Raw genomic sequence first — 22,101 nt, 5'->3', positions numbered from 1 at the left:
GAGACCCCAATTTCATGATAGAAGTGGCATTCCAACGTCGAACATATGGACTTCAAAAAGTGAAGATGGTGTTAGAGTCTCTCCACAGGGGAGAGACCAGCGGCAACAAAGAAGGGCTGTCGGTGGTGAACGGTATGGAAGGGAGAGACGGTGGCCTTGAAGGAGTGGGAAATCTTAGCCGATCCATCGGACTGGCGCTTCCGACCACGACATTTTGTCGCCTCCTCTTTAGCTTCCATTTCATCTTCCCTTTAGAGAAACAAAGAAAAAGGAAGAAATTGTACCGGAAGCCTCGGTAACTTGGGCAAATAAGAGCTTACTAATTCCGCTGCACGCATAATAGTGAAATTTTGTCGAGAACCGCGCGATCGTACAACTTTTATTCAGGGCGAACTCGAGTACTACAAAGTGTACAGCCTGGGGACAAAAGCACTACCGCTTCGGGAATTTCTGATGGAATTGTGATGCTAATGGTCTGGGAGGAGCCTGGTTGCGCAATTGACGGGGTCTACGTCATTCACACTAAACAGCACATAAACAATACCACATTACGATGCGAGATTACTACCAACGATGAGTGTCTAGGTAAAACTGAAGCTAGTCTCATCTCATTAAAAAGCTTTGAAAAAAGTACTTTTTTTGAAGGACAGAGTACGAGTTCTAATCGAAACGGGGCATGCACCAAAGGCATGGGATGAATACAGGCGGTTTTGTTGCGTGCGGCAGTTAGAAGTTGCTCGGTTTTGAGTTGAATTTGGAAAAGTGTAGAACCACTTTTTTACGTGAAAACTAGTTGTTGTGATCAATTGTAACCACGCAGCGAAATTGAAATTGCTTGTTTTATTACCAAGACTAATCGTCGCACAAATTTCAGATCGCGGTTGCATTGCTTTTCGCTACTGATAGGACCTTATCAGTGAGCCCATCCATCGTTGTCGCTGTTCAACTCTGCTTGCCAGTAAGGGGTAAGAGATTTTTTTGATCTTTTTTGCATAATTCCCAGTGGAATTGAGGTCGCATAGCTGCACAGATGTACGAGGGATCATACACTATAGTGAAGAGTTTTTGAATGATACAAAATTTGCGATGGAGACGGAGAACGTGTCGAGAGTAGGGGATAGACAAGAAGGATTTTAAACAGGTAGCCAATGAGGGAGTTGCCTTGTCACTCAATGATCCCACCGGTGCCTCTTCGGGTAACAGCAGCTTTAAAGCTCTTCAAAAACCTCATCCCACCCGAGGGCTTGTTTTCCTGGGTAAATTAACCACGATTACCAGACAAATATACGAACTAGGCTATTGGTAATCATTTCGAAGCACATAAACTCCACAACAAACCCCGCAATTTAATACAAATTTGAACAGATTTACCCCAACTAACAGTAAGCAACCTCTTGATTTATCGCCCCTTGTCGTCATACATTCAACACGGCAAATACTTGATAAAGTTGACCTCTAGTTCAAAAGTTGTTTGAACCTGACCTTCCAATGCCGACCAAAACTTCGTCCAATTGGTGCCATCACTAGATACACGATACAGCTTTCAACAAGCAATAGTGAGAATTTATTTGACCCTCCAGGAGTGCCACTTAACTGACCCTTCAAGAAGCATTGAAACCTTGCGGAAACAACAATGTTTTCAAGTAACTAGGTGATGGAGTTACTTTTAGAAAGCATTAGAGTTTACCAGGAACGAGTCTGCGCCTCTGATTTCAAAAGAAGAAACAAAACTGTCTTTTCTGCTTTCAATCGTATAATAAAGCCGTGACAGTTACAAAATCTTCACGACTTCACCCCACCTCTCATAGCAGTAGATTGGCAGGAAGGCCAAACAATGCGGAGTCATGTTGACGACCTCGACGACTCGAACCATTCGGATAGTCGGTTCTCTCATGATGAGTGAGGGAAAAAGCACGAATACTTACATCCAGACGCAAAGACATTACATTCGTCCATCAAACCTCTCTTTCAGTGATATTTCCCTCAACTATCGTGGATCAATGCAAAAGAAGTAATTTAAAATGGCCAAATGATTAGAAAGGTGCATTACTTTTCATAGATTTTGGAGAAAAACTAGCAAATGAAACCAAGATTCCAAACATATTCTTGTCCTCACAAATTCCGCAAAAAATGTTAAAAACGCCTTTTTGCTTAAACTCTAGAGTTACTGGATATGCATCCTCATAAATTTAACGACTACCTATCCTCGTTTGAAATCAATTCCCAAATCTCCTTCAGTAAGGGTGAGTGCAAGAGGAGGATAATGTAATAGACAAGGGAAACGAATGCCACATCTACTCTCATCGAACAGTAGCGCCCTCCTTGGATGTCCGAGCTTAGGATGAACCATAATGCAGCGTCACGAGCCACTTATTCCCCCGGCTTCATATCTCAGTTTTGACTGCAAAACTCGATTTTTTGTGCCATTTATTTGCATCAGCTACTGTGGCGTACAGTTTCTCTCTGACTACGCAAACTGGTGCATGATTTTGGGCCAAATCCGGAAGCAGTGCCGAGTCCTAAGCGTGGAATTCAAATGCCTTCATCCGATTTGTGGCTTCCATTGTGCACCAAACCTCCTCATTATGTGAGCGACCTTAAAAACAGAGGCTTTCGATGATGAATCAACTTGGCAAAAACGTCAAATGTAGCAAGTGTGTGCGGGTGTGTTTCACTATCAAAACACATGGAGAAACACACGATTTAAAGCTTAAGTTCTCGCCTTAAGAGGCATGCAGAGGTTACGCCTTCCAGGATTGTGATTAGACAGTCGGTCTCATTGTTTGCCTCTGGCACCTCTCAACACTACACTCCTTCAAAGATTTGGCTGATGAATATGCACTTTTTCCAATATAAAAAGGCAGACGGTTCTCCCACGACCACGTTAAACGACGCCCCGTGATTTGGCGTGCCAATCCAACTTCAACTCATAGAAGAGCCTCTTCAAGGTTTTAGCAACGCACCCAGTGGTGTGCAGTTGACTAAAAAACAGTTTATTTCATTGATAGATTTGAGGCTCCAATAAGACCACTGACTTCATTTTACTAGAGATTGCGCGCCTGTATCAAATTTTTAATGGAAAAAGGCCGATTAAAGTCTATGCCTTCACCTCCCCACAAACTAACATCATGATCTGAGCCCGATGTCTTCCACAAAGCTAGTGACTCATCCCCAAGATTGAAATCACCTGTCAGATCAGGATTTCTCAAACTACCGATCAACGTACCGGGCAGTTTTCGGCAGTGAAACAGCATGTCCTTTGGTGCTGTGTGCGTCGACGACCAACCAGCCTCATCGAGCCTGCAGAGGCGAGTGGGAACGCTACACGATGGTTCCCCAGCCCCACAAACTGAGCACAGTGTTGATGCTTCAAAGCTGTTTACACGATTCATTGGTTATTTAAGAAAATAAGTCGTCCAAGTTAGAAGACGATACAAGCAAATTTAGTCATACACCTGGAATATTAGCAAAAAAAACACGAACACAAAGGTAGCAGAAAACACGATAACGATGGACGTGAAAATCCATCACCCAGTGTAACTGAGGCAGAAGGGAAGTTTGTTCGTCGATGAGATGCAACTTCCCTACTTAAATAAGCAAACTGATAGAGAGATTAATTCGGGGGTAATTACTCCCACACAATCGCAAACAGAATTGAAAAGGCAGACACTTTAGGCGCTTAGATCAGAGAAGTCCAGCAGGCAGTGGCGCTAAGAGCTGACACTACATGCACTGCCGTGCTAATACAACTACAGGGTCATAAAAAGTTGCCCTTTTTCGTTGATACAGCCCCTTCTGAAGCATATTACAGTGCGGGTGAACAAATCACACTCAAATTAGGGGCGGGGATATTTGATAGGATGGAAGAAGGCTGAAGTGACGCGTTAGCAAAGTGCTCCTGGCAGAATTTTGGTGGTACACACAAAAAATGGTGGGCTGCTCAAATAGCGTCACTAAGTCAGTAAGGAAATGCAGGTAGAAGTGACATCTCATCAAAGAATGCCAAGTAAAATAAAACCCATATTTGTAATGCGTTGGTTGTTTATTTAACTATCGGTTTTGATAAAGGGGCCTTCGTCGGGTGAGCTGGCCTCCGAGCCATACCAGTAGCCCCCCAACCCTTCAATAGGTCAGCAGAACATCTTTTCGTTCTGCATTACGTATTCTCTCACCTTCAGGGAAGTCTCGAGGCGATGCATTGGTAGCAGTCGAAAGCAAACCCAATCCTAAAGGACATCTATCCTGATTTCTGCTACTGGCTGACAGGACTTAGTGGGGCAGAAGAAATACGCATGCGGTGGATGGGAGTCGGTAACGACCCTAAGAAAAGGCTGCAAATAACGTCAACTTTCAGCAACTACCCCAGTCCTGTGTCCTGCAGGAAAGCTATTGCCAACGGAAGCAACACAAACCATGAACCGTCTGGGGAAGTTCCTTACGGAGCTGTCTACCGTTACTGTATGAAGATGTCAATTAACTGAACACTCAATACCACCTTCCCCTCGCTACTAGCAAGACAGGACCTAGAGAGAAATGTCTGGGCAGCACTGAAGTGAGAAAAAAGGGGGCAAGGAGGAATAAAGGTGAAACCCACCTTCACAAGACTATGCTAAATCCCGTCCTTTATTGAAAAGCCGAGAGGGATCAGTGATGTTGCAGTCAGATACTCCCCCCCCCTCCACAGTTGCACGCAATTTCAGTGACTGGCACGGTTGGTTCGTGGACGTTTTGTAAAGTAACGATTACGTCGTGATGGTCGACGCGGAAGATTGACCAAGGAGAGCGCCGGAAACGACGCTCAAAAGAGGAGAGGAGCTATGTAGTATGTTAGGTGTTTCTTTTTAACTCTCCGTTTTGGTAAAGGGGTCACGGAGGGGCTTTGCCATTGTACCTTCGCCGGGTGGGCTGGCCTCCAGACCATCCCGGTACATTTACCTCATCCACAAATAGTTTACTTGTGTAATTTTTTAATATGAATGATGAAAAATACGCATTTACTGTTCGAGGGCATTGTTGGCAGTATGCTTTACTACTAGCTGTTAAGATGTCATGATTCGGAAAGAGCAGACGAATAGCTGAGAATCATCTGTAATGAAGTGTTTAAAAGACATGTAGGCATTCTTTTACTAAAACACACGCCAATTTTATCCCTCAAAAGTGGTCACAAATTAATGAGAATTGCACCAGATGATGATTTGGTAGTGTCAATAAGTTTACCGTACATGTGGATTTTAGTGACGCCGTCTAGTCGCCTAAGACGGAAAAGTGCACACAAACAATGTGATCTAGGAACAATTGACTTGGATTTATAAATTAATGAAAAAAAGTGGCTGACAGGTAAAGGAGTCTTGACGTTACACTATCAGTGAGAGGAAGGTAGCTGATCACAATGAGAAGTGTGAGGGTTTCGCCCTCGAAAAAGCGACTCAGTTTACCGCCTCTGTGTTCCATTACAATGCATAAACAAAAAACAGCATCATGTCAAGAGCTTCAAATCCAACTATTGTCGCATCAAGAGTGGAGTTATAGGAGATCCCTTATGTGGATGGTGGAAAAGGCCCATTAAACATGGAAAAGCGGGAACAGCTAGCAGTTATGGGCAAATAACAGTAAATGTTGCCTGTATATTTGACGGGTTTTGAAGGTTCAGTTACCGTTGAGACTCTAGGGAGTCTAGGAGTAAGGGTTGGGGACTACTAGCACAGATAACATGATCCAAATCTCACGTCACTAATGTGGAGGCTGAATCACTGAAGGATTAAAACAACCCACCTAGTCAAACGCAATTAAAGCAAATGTCATTTTACTTCGTACTAAAAACGCGTCTGGATCTTCTTCTGCTCCAACATTTAATGCCCCAAATTTCTCTCGTTAATTTCTTCATCGAAAGGCACAATGAAATAGTCTCAGACAGAAAGACAAAGCTACTGCATCTTTTTTGTCAATTAACGCCTGACACTCACACGGTTCGATATAAACAAGAAACTACCACGAAACGAGACTGATAAGGAGACCAACACTTCCAATCGGTCTAATGACAAAGTGGTAAAAACGATTTCAATGCAACATCTTCGCAACTACTTGGTCGAACTAGTTGAAGAGGAGAATTGATGATGGGGAGGGCAAGAAACTCACCACACGACCCTGACTCCTCTCTCCCCCAGTAAGGTCTGGGCAGTGGCCCAGGAGGAACGAACCAGCGGCGGGAAGCCCAAAATCGGATCCATGCAGATCTGCAGGTACTGTTTGGTTGCCGGATCTGCACAAATAAAAGATGGTAGGAAAAACGCGTTTTTGTGTACGTATACAGTTCCAAAAAGAAATACCTCATTACCGCTGCCCAACTGATTACGGATTCCGTCCTTTTTTTTCACGATTTAGTGCCTGAAGATGAATTCTGTCGTTCTAAAAGATCAACTTTAAGACTGTCTAACTGAGGGGCTCCGACATTATGCCTTCGCCGAGTGGGTTGATCTCAGAGCCACGCCAGTAGCTCTAATTCCTACTTTATGCCAAATATGTATATTCTGCCCTGATATTATGTTTTCATTCTTCTTCAAGGGAGTGTCAGGACGCTGCACTGGTGGCAAAGGAAAACGATTCGTATCCCAAAGAACAAATACCCTGATTTCTATTACTAAATGCTAAGCACTAATGTGGCAAAAGAAGGGCTTCTGCTGCGGATGTAAGAACCTGTGAAGACCCCTAACAGAAGCATTGAAACTGACGTCTACCTTCGGTAACCACTCCAGTCACGTATCCTGTAGGAATACGATTAACAATTGAAGCGACACTAGACGTGGCAGTGAACCATCTGGGTGGTCTAGATAGATATGGCTAGGCAGTACTGGAGAGCAGAGCAGCATGGAGGGATAAGGGCGAAACCCTACCATCACGGAATTATGCTAAATCCCGTCCTTTGTTATTTAGCTCTGCTTTTGGGCCAGCGTTCCTGGGCCTAGTGATGAACACGTGCGATGGCCGGCCGACACATTCCCTAGTCCCCCAAAACAGTTTCCATAAGGAAGACAACACCAGATTTAGTAGAATTGTCAAGAGAGATCAGTGAAGCTGTGGTCAAGTATCTTCCCAGTCTCAGGACAATTTGATGACTGACACGGTTGGCCTGTGAGTGTTTTTCTTACAGCACCGATTGCGTTGTGATGACCGACGAGGAGGCTGACCAAGGGGAGCGTCGAGAATGATGCGAAATAGAGGGGGGAGGACTATGCAATATCCTATTTGTTTAACTCTTCGTTTTGGTTTCGAAGACACTTAAAGCTCCACTTTTGTATTTTTGCTGGGCGACATGGCCTCTGAGCCATACCAGTAGCCCTTCTCTACGTCGGCAACACATATTTTGCCCGAACATAATATCTTCTCCCGTCTTCAAAGAAGTTTCAGGGAGCTACACTACATCCCTTTCGCCTTTCAATTGACATACGAATGTTAATGTTACCAAATTATTCCTTGTGGAAGCATACCCAAACTTCAATCGGTTTTTGAATTAATTTTAAGTCACATTGTACTTAGGACAAAGTTTTGAGTTTTTCAGTGCAACCACCCACTTTTCCAATGCACATTCTATTCAGCGTCATTTAGATGACAAAAAACGACGTCACAAATCTGTGTGAACGAAAATGAATGAACAGTTGCGTCGTATACCGTCCTAGCTACTTGACCGCTGTTGGAATCCCACTACATTAAAAGAGAGTAAAAAATGAAAAAAAAAAATGACAACTACTCGCGAAAATAAATTGATGCATGCCACATCCTCGCCACTGGAAAAGAAGCCATGCCTTGAAAACCATCTTTTTACATGGGTGTAACGTGGGAGCTGGTAAAAGCTACTTTATAACCATCAATTAGTTCTTGCTGCTCAACAACTTTTTGGCACTGACTATACAAAGTCCAATGAACTTCGCAACCATGCAGCTGCCGTGCTAAAGTCCCACTTCCATGGAAGAAATGATAAACGGTGTGAATATCCTGAAAAAAAAGCTTTGGAGCCCAGCTATTTAGTTTTGACGTCATCCACAAATGTAACCTTCAAACCGCAATAAGAACTCACCAGATTAACATTTAAAATGAAACGAAAAACAAATGCTTACGAACAGTAGATAAAAATGTGGCAAGTTCAAAGTGTTCAGCTGCGTAACGTTTTCTCTCATATTGAATGCTAAACCTTGAAGAAGGTTGCAGTAAAGCTCCATTCAAGGTAATGGTAGCCCATTTTTAAAATAGCCAAATGAATTCTTAGATTTCTTCGTAACAGAAATGAAGGAAATGCAAGGAGTTTCTTCTACTACTTTACTGTCGGATATAATCGCCATTTCAATCTATCTCTTGCCTTTTCCAAACGTGCTATACGTTTACTGTGAAGTCCACTTTCACACACTGTTTCGGCTTTAGAAGCCATGAAAGTATGGCTCTATACAACTGTCGCCTACGCTACTCTCCACGAAACCGTGTGCTTTTCCACTGCTGGTGTCAAGTGAATGTGATAATTATCACCTGGTGAAACAGCAGCATCGGTTGGCACCGAGATACAGCCGTAACTGCTCTTTGGCTTTTGGCAGATGAATAATGCCATCGCGGCGTACCACATGCACGCACACACATATAAACAGACGGGGAGAGAGAGAGAGAAAAGTCGGTTATCTGAGAATGAAGTTGTCCGTATTTTTGGGCTGTGCGATATGCTGTGAGTGGATGGTTTGAGGATGATCGGGGATATGTTTGTTCACCATCCCTCATCACAGTCCAGTCTGTCTGTCAGTCACCAAACAATCTAAGTTGACATTTTTTTAAAGTGAAATAGTAAACAACAAATCGGTAATCTTAAAAGCTTTGTCCGGCGTCTGTCAATGAATGACATATGGTAGCTATTTGCCTAACTTGTTCCCTCATCACCCACGACCATAAAAAATGACTGCAAATCGTTCTTAATCTCGGATCATTCTACTCAATGACGACAGGTTAATTTATTCTATAGTGTTATCAAGACTAGAGAGTCTTTCTGAGCGCGATACATCCTCAATACGTGACTTATCTTTAAGTGTGAATGGTCCATTTAAGCCATTTCTAAGCGGTGCTTATCACTAGCGCACCTCCTTCAAGTGCTATACAACAATCTTCAAGAGCCTGCTGGAGCACTGCATTCAAGTAAAACTCGGTTCATGAATCAGACAAGCTGGAATAACATTCAACGGGTGGATGCCAAATAAGAGAAAAGTGGTAGGAGGCAGAAAGAAGAGAACCCTGCTCTATTCGTCCTTCATAGTTCATGCATATAGATAATTACATGCATGTAACAAAGCCCTTCTCCATAGTTTACAAGAAGCCACCGCGATGAGGTATTCCGAGAACTAAATACCAAATACTCGACAATTGAGGGACTAAGCACAAAACTAATTCTCAAAAAAAGTTTCTCAAGGGGGGATAAGTGACACATTAGGGAGATATATACCATTGGTTATGCGTCTAAAGACGGCTGAATCCAGGTGCAAAGGCAGATTTGAAGCCATTTTAGAGGCTGTGTGGAGTACTTCCATCTCACCTGGAGTAATAACAACAAATAAATGAATACAGAAATAATAAATGAGTAAAAAGATGTAAAGATGGATTGGTCAGTAGATTTTTTGAGCTGCAGAGTAAATACCTCTTTGAATTTGCATTCAAGTAATGGGACAGATCGAGGTCCCGTTGGATTCGTTAAACAGAACTGGAAACAGTTCCATACTTTTGACACATAATTGAAGATGGTTTGGAGAAGAAAAAGCCGTTTCGGTAACCAAGAGTGAATGAGATAGTACCTTGACACAGAACTACTAACAGTAATATGGCCAATAATTTGTAACCGGGAAATTGAAATTAGTGAATAAGCACAGAAGCTCAGTACAATTTGTAGTACAGTGGACTCTCGACTCGCCATTCTGCGACTTATGCAACTCCGCTTCTCGCATCACTCTACAAAGTTTTATTTATTTCTCCTCTGTGAAGCTATTTCAATCTCAGCACCGCTCAATCAGCTTTCTGCGCGCCCAGAACATGTTGACATCCTCCGCGCTTTTAGTGACCAACTGCGACCCCAGCGATGCACACTACGGCAAAAGACATTTCTGATAACAGTGATTACCAACTGGGTCTACGCACCAATTATTTTTCAGTGTCTTTTGGCTATTTCTTTGCTACCGCATGCGCAGCATTTCCTTTCAACGTTTTCCTCACCAAGTTATGTCGTAGAATTTAAATACACCGACTACTTTTCGGTTATCTGTGATTCCTTGCAGAGCGCTTAGCACGAACAATCGAGGGTATGCTGCGTGTAAAAGTGCTTTACAGGACCGAGCACATTTCCAGTACTACTGGAGCGACTAGGAAATTGAATTATTGTAAGACAAAAGCGACATTAATAAACTGTTCTTGTCCTGCAATCGCAAATAGTAACAGAACTATTTGAATGCGGAAATGTGACATCCCAAAGTCAGAAATGGGGTGTTGACCAAGTCTTCAAGTTATAGGATAAGTTCTACTTGGTGTTTATACGATTTGGTTGGTGATTATCAAACAGGCACGGAAGTGCACTTCTGCAATCACTCCTAATAGCTACTAGGCTCTGAAATGAGGCGGACGCTGGAACAAGAGAATTTCAATATATGAGCGAAAGAGGGGGGTCATAAAGAGATTGATTTGGCAGAAGATTCCATTCAGAGATAAGTACAGAACGGAGGGTCCTTAAACATTGTGCTGTTCACAAAAGCGTCCAACAAGAAGAGATTTACCAAACATTAAAAGTAGCATTTTTAAGAATCTGAATGCCAATTCTACAATGAAAAGGTAGGAGGGTTGTGACAAAGAATCCCCAAAACACTGTGAGCATATAGGCAATCAGGTGAGAATGAAAACTTCGTGTCTGGTAATGCCGATGAAGTTGAGAAATAGTTCAAAAATATTGCACGAAAGATTGAAGTAGCTCAAGGACACATTGCAGTAGCCTTTAGGTGTCTGAAAAACCCGTTTGGCACAAGAAGCATTGTAACATGAGTCAAACAACGAGATGAAAGCATTTCTGTACAGAACACCTTAATCGGTAGGACGAAGTGTGGGTAAAAAAGCTTCTCATTTTAATGAGCTCTGGCTATCACGAACAGGTACGGAGAGTATTCCAGGAAAAGTCAGGGATGCTGTGATTAAGTAAAGTAGCTTAGAGGTTGGATGAAGCAAAACCACGGGGAGAGAGAGATTATGTCAACTGGAATGAAAAGCTTTGCCGCATTCACCATTTCTTCCCCAGATATCACCCAAATAATTCTTACTTGTTTTGTTTTTACAAGAAGGAAACTGCGTAAAAACTCAACTTTTTATACAAGGAGGACGCACTGTGAAACCATAAACAAAGGTTGAAAGTTTTGAATTGTTTGCAAGCACTACCTGAAAGCTTCCAAGAAGCGATCGTTTAACCTCCTCAAGACGGGCATGAGCAAAGTTCAGAAAAGTATGAAGGTATGGATAAGTCCTACATCACTCCTGATGCAATGGTAGAACATCAGGAACACAGGAGATTCATAACATATACTATGCTAGGTTTCTGCTGCACATGGAACTACAGAGGAGTGCTAAAAACAAAGCCTGAATCGAAGCTCACCTCCAGGATAGCCTGATCCGATGGGGGTGCCTGGGGATACGGGTCCACGCCCCTCCTTGGGCCATCGAGACAAAAGGCGGTCACGTGTCACCTACAGTGGGTAGAGGTATCAATCATTACTCGGGAGGGCGACAAGGTGAAGGAACAGTGCACATTTATCATTGGGAAATGAAGAGGTGGGAAGGTCATCTATTTGAACTCCCCTTGTTAAGAAATGAAAAGTAGGGATGTGAAAGTAAAACCCATTTTTACTTTCAAAGTATCAAATAAGCTCTAACAATTTTTCTTGATTTCGTTACTATATGTGCATTACTAAGAGGCGAATATTCCAACCAATTCACTTAAGCTTTCAAACTATCCATGCTGCAACATTGCGGCTACACGATGAAACTCGTATTCATAAATAAGGTGGATAGTATTATTTGTCTAACCCTTCATTTTGGTTTTGTGGGCACTTAATGTTCCACTTTGTACTTCCTCTGGGGGAATGGTCTCCAGGCCATGCCAATAGCCTCCAGCCCTTCTGTACGTCGGCAATACATATTCCGCCCCAGTATCGTCTTTAGGGAAGTTTCGAGGCGCTACATTTGTGGCAGTGGAAAGTGAACTCGATCCTTAAATGAATAGCTATCCTAGTTTCTACAGCTGGATGTTAAGCCTTAGCAGGACGGAAGAAGTGCATGCACTACAGATGGGAGTATCAGCGATGTCCCATAACAACTACCCCAATTCCCTGTTCTACGAGAATGTGATTAACAACCAAAGCAACAATAGCCATGAACCATCTGGAAAAGTTTCGTTGCAGAGGTGTCTACGATACCTAAATGAAGGTGTCGAATAAGTGAACATAGGGTACCTCCTCTGCCACTCGAGGCGCTGCAAAAGGTTCAAAAAACAATACTTGAAAACGGCGCCAACCAAAACATGCAGGTGGAATGGTGATGAAGCTACATCCTTCTAATTAACGAAAAGGTACTATAAATGCTTTATTTACCATCTCGGAGGTGCTGTTTTTAAACTTAACGCATGTGCTGCCAACCAGTCTCCTTATCCGAGCCCACAAGTCACATATAGGCAAAACATTTCATTAAAAGTAAGTGAAGCGATCCGGAATGTAAGAGAAGAAGGAGGAGTAAATTTATGTCGAACTAACACAATAAAATGTTTGGGTTGCAGTAGATTGAATTTTCTCCGAGAGACACCACCAGTAAACGTGTCAAGAGGATAGTATAGTCAACACTTAATGGCCTCACATAGATCACCCTCAGTTTTGTAATCCGATCAACTTGATGAAAGGTGTAAACGCTTGAGGTGCATGTTATGGGACAATCAACATAATAATTAAAAAGATGTACGATGCAGTTTTATGAAACCGAAAATATTGCGACATCAATGCGTGGGATTAATCGCATCGTCTATCATTTAACATCGACTTTGACGTTACATAAGAGGCACCTTACAAATCATCAATTATAATACAAACGCGGAAGTGGTAAGATAGATCGCGATTGAAATTCAACAAGTACTAGGAACACATAAAAGATGGTTGGAAAAATTGGTCTACCATACCATGGTACTTGATATTGCTTCTAGATGGCAACTCTGGAGAACATAAATCAAAGTATGGATTCGAGATAACGAAAAGTGGAAGGGGTTTGAATTCTCACATCCCATACATGCGGAAGTCACCTTCAAGCCGTCATTAGCGATGGTGATCCAGAGGGTCGACAGTCGACAAGCAGTGGCCTTCAAAGTGAGAGGAAAATATGGCGTCAGTGCATATCATTTCACCTCATCGAACGAACCGCTGGTGGTGGGAACACAGCACTTAAGTCCACTTAACGCATGAGGATGTCCTTGATCCACGCAAAGACAAGTGGAGGAGTTTGTTTACTAGGAATTTTTACCTAACATGTGGCCATGACCCTACCTTACAGGAAGGCGGCAGGTCGAGATGGTAGAAAAAGGGTGGTTCGGTGGTGAAGTAATGCGACGGCTGATATTAGCAGTAGTTGGAGCTCTAGTTATGGAACAAAAATAAAACAAACTCGCAAGTGATGACGAGCATGTTCCTCACATAAAACGAACTGCGCATAAACTGAGTCCGAGCGTCTAGAGATGGGAAAAGGTGACGGAAGAGGGGGGGTGGTGAAGTGAGCACCTTCCTGATGGCCGAATACAGCGGTTATTCTAGTTTGAAAAGAAATCAGTCGATTTGCAGCGTGGTCTTGATGCATTTCAACATGAAAAAGTGGGAAGAGGTTACCTCTTCACAACGGCCCTCATGGTGATGCGATTAAAATAGAATAATTCAAGAAGGCGATTTTCAAAGTTCCTTCTGAACAAAAAAGGAAAAGAGTGGTCTGCATAAATGTCGACTTTTGATAAGCGGCAGTGTTCTTCAAAACAGAAATAAGCGGTTTCAAATCGTCACTTTCATTCCCAAAAATGGAGATGTTTAGAAGGCAGCACAGAAACTCAATTATGAGCGACAAAGGATGGGAATTTTAAGGATCTACGCCTAAACAGGCGTTGAGCTCTTTCTGCCTTTTTCAGTTGAACGACGAACGTTCTCCGAACCTGAATCACAAGTATAAATGCTCGAGAAGAATGACTGCGGCAAAAAAAAGTACGAAAAAAGTCCGCCTGGCGACTCACCAAAATTGAAGACTAATTTGAAAGGACTGATCGGCAAAAAGGAGGCTGCGGTGTGCAGATCTCCAAGCCGTGGACTTTTTCCTCTCTAAACATCCCGACAGCAGCACGTGATGAAATGGTGTCAATTGTAGGATTTGCTAAAAAGTTCTGCCTACTTGACCCGGATAAAACGATAGAGGGCCATGAAATTTGCACTTTATGAATCAGGACGAAAATAATTTATATTCGTAGCACAAGTCTGTTCCCTCGCAAGGCACTTTTAGTCAAACGATGAACTTCACGCTATCTGCAATAAAAAATCATCTAATGAACGTAAAAGAAATGCATTTCATACTCCAAATTTGGGTATATCCAACGCAAAAGACTTGTGTGGGTTCCTCTAAGCCCCATATAAAAGTTATTGTACTTAAACCTATCCCCTCCCCGGTTGATTGTGTACTGGATAGAAAGAACTGAATATTGAAATTTGGCGTTTTTTTCACCTTCTGCTCCTCAATGAATAGGGTTTTGTCTTGCAAAGCCCATATTCCATCCACCTTCAACGGCATGTGTGCACGTGGAATTCAGGTCACATCCTCACAGCACACTTCGTTAAAAATGTGAACACGAAGCACAATCCCCGTCAATAAGTTGAACTGCAACTCAACTGAAGTGTCCGAATCAAATTATAAACAAAGACGCAAATAGGACAGGTGTTTGAGCAAGTTAAAGTACTCCATGAATTCTTCTCACCACGTTCACTGCCAATTTCAAAGGCGAGTCGGCTGCCGAATTCTCAATGTTTTGCTGCTTGATTTATAGCCGATAAAGCTTGAAAAAAAGAACAACTCATCGCCTCACCGTCACAACCTCGACCAATTTGTTCGCGACACGCAATTTTGTATGGCCACTGGCATAGACTGATAAACACGGGCCAAACAACGCATGCCGCTGATAGCAGACGTATGAAGTGATTATGATAGAGGTGTAATAAGGTTGGTAGGCGCCGTCTTTATCGTTCCGGATTAGTTCCGCGTCAGTTCGACCGAGAGCAGATCACGTCCACCATGGAGGGAGACTATTTTTTTGTTTCGACTTTTTGGAAAAGAAACCGCATCCCAATGGGTTTCAACTTTACCAAATTGACTATTTTCGGCAAATCCCCCTTTAAATACAAGAGCAATAAAATGAATGAGATTGAACTAAGGACCCGCCCTGGCTTCAAGTATACGTAACATGACAAAGTAACCTGTCTGATTACGAGGTTCGGTCAGATAAAGGCAGGATTTTTAAGGAGACGTTAACAGCTATCACCCAAAAAAATGAATAAACTTGATGACTAAAACACGTCTGTTTCAAAAAAAAGTTAGGTTTCTGGAGTCTTACATGCGAGTTCCTGGAGTGTAGATGCAGTAAGTGCGATCAGCAACGCGTAAAAATGCTCCAGAATAGCCACGATATTGAACATACCCAGAAAACCAAACTGGATCCTCGCTATATGTCACCGATACTTTAAACAGCCATATATACATACCAAGTTATTAAAGGAACTTGCACGGCTTCCGATGGAGTTCGTGAGGAAGTCTCATATGGCGACTGAATCTGGTGGAGACCATTTGAACCCGCCTGTGCCTGCAGTAACGCTAAGCTTTTAAGGCTACCGATGTATTACTCAGCATTTGATCCTAAAAAACGTCCACTCCGTCAAATTGTTCGCTGACTAATTGACAGACTGAACAGTGATGAGAAATGATGAATGAAAATGCCCTTAATTGCCCCAAACCATCCACTCAAACCACACATCTAGGATGCGCACAGTTTCATTCCCAAAAGACCTATTTTTGGGCAAGAAACAAAGGTAAATAGAGCCGGATCTTCCACACGGCTTCCAAAGATAAAACGTTGAATAGAAGAGGAATTCGCAGTAAGGGTATGCTGTGTTGAGAAAGGATGAGAGATAGACCATAACGGTGATTATATCCACCAGTAAAATGGTAGAAGAAGCTCCTTGCATTTCTCTTATTTCTGTTACAAAAAGTGTAACAGAAATGAAGCCCACGATTACAAATTGCTAATCATTTACGAGGTAGCCAACCACTAAAAGTGTAAATCTTGCTGTTCTCTCAGTAATATAAAAAGGTGCTTTCGGTTAAAAAAATTCATTTGGAAATTATAACGGCTTGAAGGAAGAGGAATTGTAGGCTTTGCTAGTTAATTTAAGGGCGGACGAAAACCGATGGAATGAATGAGAAGGGACGGCATAATTTACCCTAAACTATTCCACTTGAAGATTTGACTTATTGAAATTTTTGGAAACCCATTTGTAAGTGCGACAAAATCCGAATCCACAAATTCAACCTTCCTGACATTTGATAGGAAGTCAGCGCTCATTCACGGGGTCATGACATTTGATAGGACCTCACTTTCAGAGTAAATATTCTCGTGATGGCTTCACTGAGGGAGCACACAAAATCCAACTGACAAATAGTGATGACCGGCCATTAGATCTTGCCAAGTTCCTAAGGCAGCATTCTGGAGGTTACCTTCAAGCTGGAAAAGGACGTTTCCTTGAAAGAGGATCACTTCTCACCCATGAGTTGCGTTAACAGGCAGAATGTATCTCTCACTTTGAATATTGCTTCGCCAATTTCACAAAGTAGCCTAGCAGTTTCCGAGGCTTCTGGAAGAGAAGTGCTTGTCATTTTCGAAATGGCGGTAAGATCAGCATTACATTTAGAGAAGAGCACAAACACACGAGGGAGACCACGGACTCGCTTTAATTGCTTTACAGGTGTTAAATCAGTGCATTCAGATCGAGCACCGAACAAAATGTGTTACTCAAAAGTCTGTTTTCAGACGCTCCCGACCATAGGGGTTGTATCCAACGCTTAGCCTTACAGCTCATTTCGCATAGTCACTGGGAAGGAGAGAGGTCCTTGCATTACGGCTTCTTTTGATTTACAGTATGTAGGAATCTGACTTAATTGTAAGCGTAACTACTCCGGAGGCGGCGCTGGAAACGTACACTGTGCAGCTCGGCCACAATGCGAGGGATGAATGAAAAGCATTAACACAGTGGAACGTAGTAAACATCACTTTTGCCGTAATCGTAGATGCCTGCGTCATTTGCATCTAATTGCACAATTAACAAAGTGCGAAACGCCTGACTGCCTTAAGCACACTGCCTGATGGGTTGACATTTCACTGGCACGCATTTCGCTAATGACACCTCTTGTTGTGTTTGCCTACCTTTTGAATGGTTGCTTTTTTTGAGACAACGGGGGAGTGTGTCAGTAGGTACCCATAGGAGGCAACAAAGAAGACGACAGAACTGCCTAGCTTGCAAGGGTGTGACGGTTGAAAAAAAACTTCGGCGCTTCGAGAAAGTTCGTTTTGATAAACGATCCAACAATTAAAAAAAAAGTTTAGATGTGAAGGAGGTAAAGGCAGTTATGGTTGAGGCGCGAATTAGCGGCAGGTTTTCTGACTTGGTACAATTAAAATGAACACTTGTGAATGGGCTTAAAAGCCACTGCAACGAAATGGTTAATATCAAGAATTGGCGAGACTAACATTCCAACAAAATAGGAATAAAGGAATTGGCTAGGAAAAACAAATTGTAAGCATTTCGAACGTAATCCCGAAGACAAAACTATTATGATATAAAGACGAACAATTTAAAAACACCCGGTGATAAATGTGGTTGGTAAAACACAGGTCAAAACCGCATTACCACTTACGAAAAGCGCGTGGTGTACGGTCAGCGGTCTATTTTTGACCAGAACTACTCAGTGTGGCTGCATGGCCTGGGTTGTTCAACCACCCGGTACAGGAGGTGAGTGTCTACTGCAAGCTGCTGGGGTTGTCTGCAAATCTAAAAGCATGTTCCTATTCGACTTTCTAGAAGTTTTCAACAGATGGTCAGTCCCCCCCCCCCGCCTTGATTGGGTCATATCACGGATAGATGTACCTTAAGTACACCAATAATCACTCTAAGGACGAGGCTAGCCAGCTGCTATAGTCATACCTAACGAAAATAATGGCGCGACACCAGGGCAGGCTCTACGCCCTAGCCACCATCAGCGTTACGCCCTCGCCGTACGTGGCCAATAGGGACGTCCGTACTTAAGGCTTTTCCATTGATTGTCTGATTAGGGGCTCCATAGGGCTCAACCCCACGCACAGCCACAATAGAAGCCATTGGAAGAAATGAGAATAAAGGCAGTGCATGACTGTACTGTTATTGGTAAGCCGATTTAAAAGTGCTTGGAAAAGAGGCCTTAATCTTTCATCCAGTGCGCCCGTCAGAAAGCTTTGGTGAATCAAGTGACGACCAAATTGTTTGACCATTTAGTACGAAGAGTGCTAGCAGTAGCAACAACAAACTTCAAAAATGCTCCCCGAGTCTTTATCGTTGGCGGTCAACATAAAGTCACCACATGCTTTGGTTAGCTAGAAAACATTTGTTCGGAAAAAGGCAACAATCGAGCAAATCTTTGAGTCAAGACGTGACATTTATGTAACAAAAAAACGAGGGGACACATCATCGTTTAACTCGACCTTTTGCCTGTTGGGCAGGACCTTCGTAGAAGATGGCACATTTTTGCAGACCAAAATTCGTCAGAACATTTGAATGGAAAGACTGAAAGAGGTGGAAGGAGATCTACAACACGTATTATAAAACATGGCTAGTTAATTAAGGCCAGTATAAGATGATTTTTGAGGATGAATTGACTTGGAAGCTAATAGCAACGTCAACGATAACGTCAGCAACACTGGCTTTGCTCTCTGAAAATTAACCAACTTTTTAATATCAAACTGAGCTGCTTACTTTTGGGGGTCGCTAAACATGAAGTCGGAGTTTGGAGAGCAGTAAGTACCAAAGCCCATAATCTCGCACAGTTCGAATTGATAGCTATTCTAGGGGTGAATTACATTCTCTGTTTCAGACACACGTTTTCGTTCGTGCTTAGGCATGGAATCGTTTCTACCGGAGGAGTAATTGTGTGAAAAAATGGAAGAGGAAATCCTATCCTGGTGAACAAAGCCTCGGAGCTATGGCGAGCTAGCAGTGAACCGTCAAAGTATCGAATCCTACCGAAAAACTGCCTCCGAGGTACTACTCAAGCTAGGTTGGACGAAATGCTAGAACGCGATTCGGACTCAAAAATGCCCTATTGAGGCCTGCTTAGTGAAAGGTAATATGGCCAGTTATAATTGAGAAAGGCAGATCCTTAAAGCGATTAAGCAGACGAAATGATGAAGATTTTTAAGGGTAAGACGTCAAAAACAGTTTGTAAGGACAACTTAGTCCTCTTCTACACATGCTGCCCCTCAACCTCGGCTCATTAGCCTACCACTAGTGCTCTCTCTAGAACATTGGAAAAAACCTCTCCTGAGTTAGTCATCCCACTTCGCATAAACCAGTCTCTGTTGTCAGTAGTTGAAGTACTAACACTACTTAATTGGTTGCTGCATTGTGAGTGGTTTGATAGATGACATAGTTTCTACTCAAAACCAGATATTGCACATTCGCTGCCTTAATACGATAATGCTAACTACTATACACAGTTAGCAAAGTTTCCCTAAGATGGAGCTGGTAGTTGCTGGTTCAAACAAACTACGCTCGACCGATTGTCTCATTGCACTAGTGAACAAGGGCAATTTATACGAAACAAATATTTACTAGCGAATGGTCCAATACTTCGGAATGAAGTGGACAGCGAAATATCGGCGAAGTAAGTGAGAAAGAGGGCAAGCAAAGAAATTTTGGTGCAGGCTAACCTTGGCATATATGCTGGCAGCGCTGACAATGGGGTAGGTGGCATCAGCCTTGCTCTCCACCACAATCTTCAGCTCAGGGAAGATGGAACTAAGGTAGGCCTGGTAAACCCCAGCCTTTCCAACCGTGTCCACATAGACCTACAGAGTGGGTTGGAGGAATGAGACAACGGGTGGCGATTGGCATGGAGGCTTTGGAGACTATGAAAACCAGGATTGCCCTTAAGAAACTCGGCTCTTTATACCTGTTTAACTATCGCACCAATCATTCTTCTACAACGCAATTTTCAACCACAACACCATTCTGTGCTCCACGCATCAGCTTAGCCTGAACAAGTGAATGAAAAGGCGATCGAAGCTAGAACAGACTGTGATTGAAACAGCGAATGACAGGAGCTCTAAAATGTCCACTACTGGAGTCACACATATGCGACGCCCTGATTTTCTTGCCTGAGTTCAGGGTCACAAATGTGTCATAGATGTTCTTTGCCTGTTTACGATAACACAGGTTGAATCAAACAACAGTCACATTACTTAAAAAATTCCAATTATAAAAAAATTGATTTAATCGAAAAACCGTACCTCCTTTAGGTTCACACCTTGGTTAATTGCTGACCGAATGAGACCAATTGCCGCATTCTGTGAGATGACATTGAGACTGATCTTCTGGCTGAAGTGGAGTGTAACAAGGCCACGAAATCCATATGTTAGCCTCTTAAATCAGTGGTGTATTTTAGGTGCGTTACCTGCTAAGCATCTTCTCCGTGATCTCCATAGGGGAAATAGCGTGGATGGTGTAAGCAATCCAGTCACCTTCATTGAGCATTTGTTTTAACAACTCCTCGCGTTTCCCTTCAGTCAACTGCTTAGAATCTGACCCAACTGTAGAAATATGGGAATTAATTATCACCTGCTAGACCCATTTCCTTCAAGGCGGGATTTTTGCCTAACGGCGCCACGGCGCATGCATAGAGCATCGGACCTGAAAGAAAAATTTCATAACGTCTACTGGCTAAAAGCAAGTAGCAATTTTCTTAGAAAAATTACCGAGCACGGGACCTCTCCCCGCCTCGTCGATACCGAGCATGCAGGGAGCGAGTCGATTGGCCTCTGAAAGGAGATCTATGGAGGAGTTGATGAGGGATGCGCCGCCTTCCGCGAGGCACGCGCTAAGGGAACTCTGATATCGACATGCCCATGGTGACGGTGATGGTGAGTCGTCATTGTCTTCTACACGGACTACATCCTCCTCCTCCTCTGCTGGGTTAACGACATTGGCATTCGCAGCCTCCTCATCTAAGCGCATAGCTAGAAAGAAGTAGAAAAACTAATGAGGACGAATGACTACCTTTTCGAAAGAATAGTGCGGAAGGGCTGTGGTTGAACGGTTTAACACCCAGGAAAAAGTAGCAATAAACTACACATAGCCGTAATTGGAGTTTGGTAAAACGAGTTACCAAGCATCCATGTTCAAAAGGTCCACTGAGAGTTTTATTCAACAAAGTGGGAAACTAAAACCAGATAAATTTAATTAGAATAAATGCAATCACTTCCCAGGAGTTAACGACTTATGAAATTGTAGTAGAAATGGTCTTTTGGTCAAGAATGACATCGCCTATAAAGGTAGATTAATGCCTAGAGTAATGGTCTTCAATGACCATTAGAAACAGTCAAAAATCGTTCAGCATACTACAGGAGAGAGTGCACCAAGAAGTCAGTATTCCATTTCAAACGAGAATAGCAAACCGACATCCCACAAAGCGTGTCAAGACATCAGGACACCTTGAGTTCCATGCGTTCACATCAAGCCGCTGTCGACGCTTCGGAATAAGGCAGATAGTAAGGCAGGTACCGTGAATTCAATGGACTTCCTACTCTGATTTAATCCCTATCACTTTGCACTATTGAAGAACCAGATATTGCAAATTCTTTACCCTTGCTTGGATTGTAAAGATGAACGAGACCACTCTGAGATGAAGTAACTATCAAAACTCCTTGATCAACAATTTGAGACATTTGAGGCCTCACAGGCAACA

The 22,101-nt window shown here is 42.8% G+C and overlaps 1 protein-coding gene across 1 annotated transcript; it reads right to left on the bottom strand. All coding sequences in view use genetic code 11, as the record gives it.

Annotated features, from left to right (window-relative positions):
* Nucleotides 1-71: 71 nt before the first annotated feature.
* EGR_00519 (Ribonuclease H2 subunit A) lies at nucleotides 72-21,529 on the bottom strand (the record flags this gene model as incomplete). Its single annotated transcript, XM_024489768.1, has 15 exons — nucleotides 72-249; nucleotides 1,800-1,920; nucleotides 3,227-3,300; nucleotides 6,136-6,259; nucleotides 9,470-9,559; nucleotides 11,648-11,738; nucleotides 12,372-12,432; nucleotides 15,671-15,778; nucleotides 15,819-15,916; nucleotides 20,069-20,206; nucleotides 20,648-20,735; nucleotides 20,812-20,947; nucleotides 20,976-21,047; nucleotides 21,113-21,373; nucleotides 21,523-21,529. 15 exons carry the CDS (start codon nucleotides 21,527-21,529, stop codon nucleotides 72-74), a joined length of 1,647 nt encoding a protein of 548 aa, XP_024355765.1.
* Between the last annotated feature and the right edge of the window lie 572 nt (nucleotides 21,530-22,101).

Source organism: Echinococcus granulosus (genome assembly GCF_000524195.1).
Source record: "Echinococcus granulosus chromosome Unknown EG_S00002, whole genome shotgun sequence".
In the NCBI taxonomy this organism is placed as follows: Eukaryota; Metazoa; Platyhelminthes; class Cestoda; order Cyclophyllidea; family Taeniidae; genus Echinococcus; species Echinococcus granulosus.
Note: the sequence above shows the minus strand (reverse complement) of the source record. Positions and strands in the feature narration are given on the sequence as shown.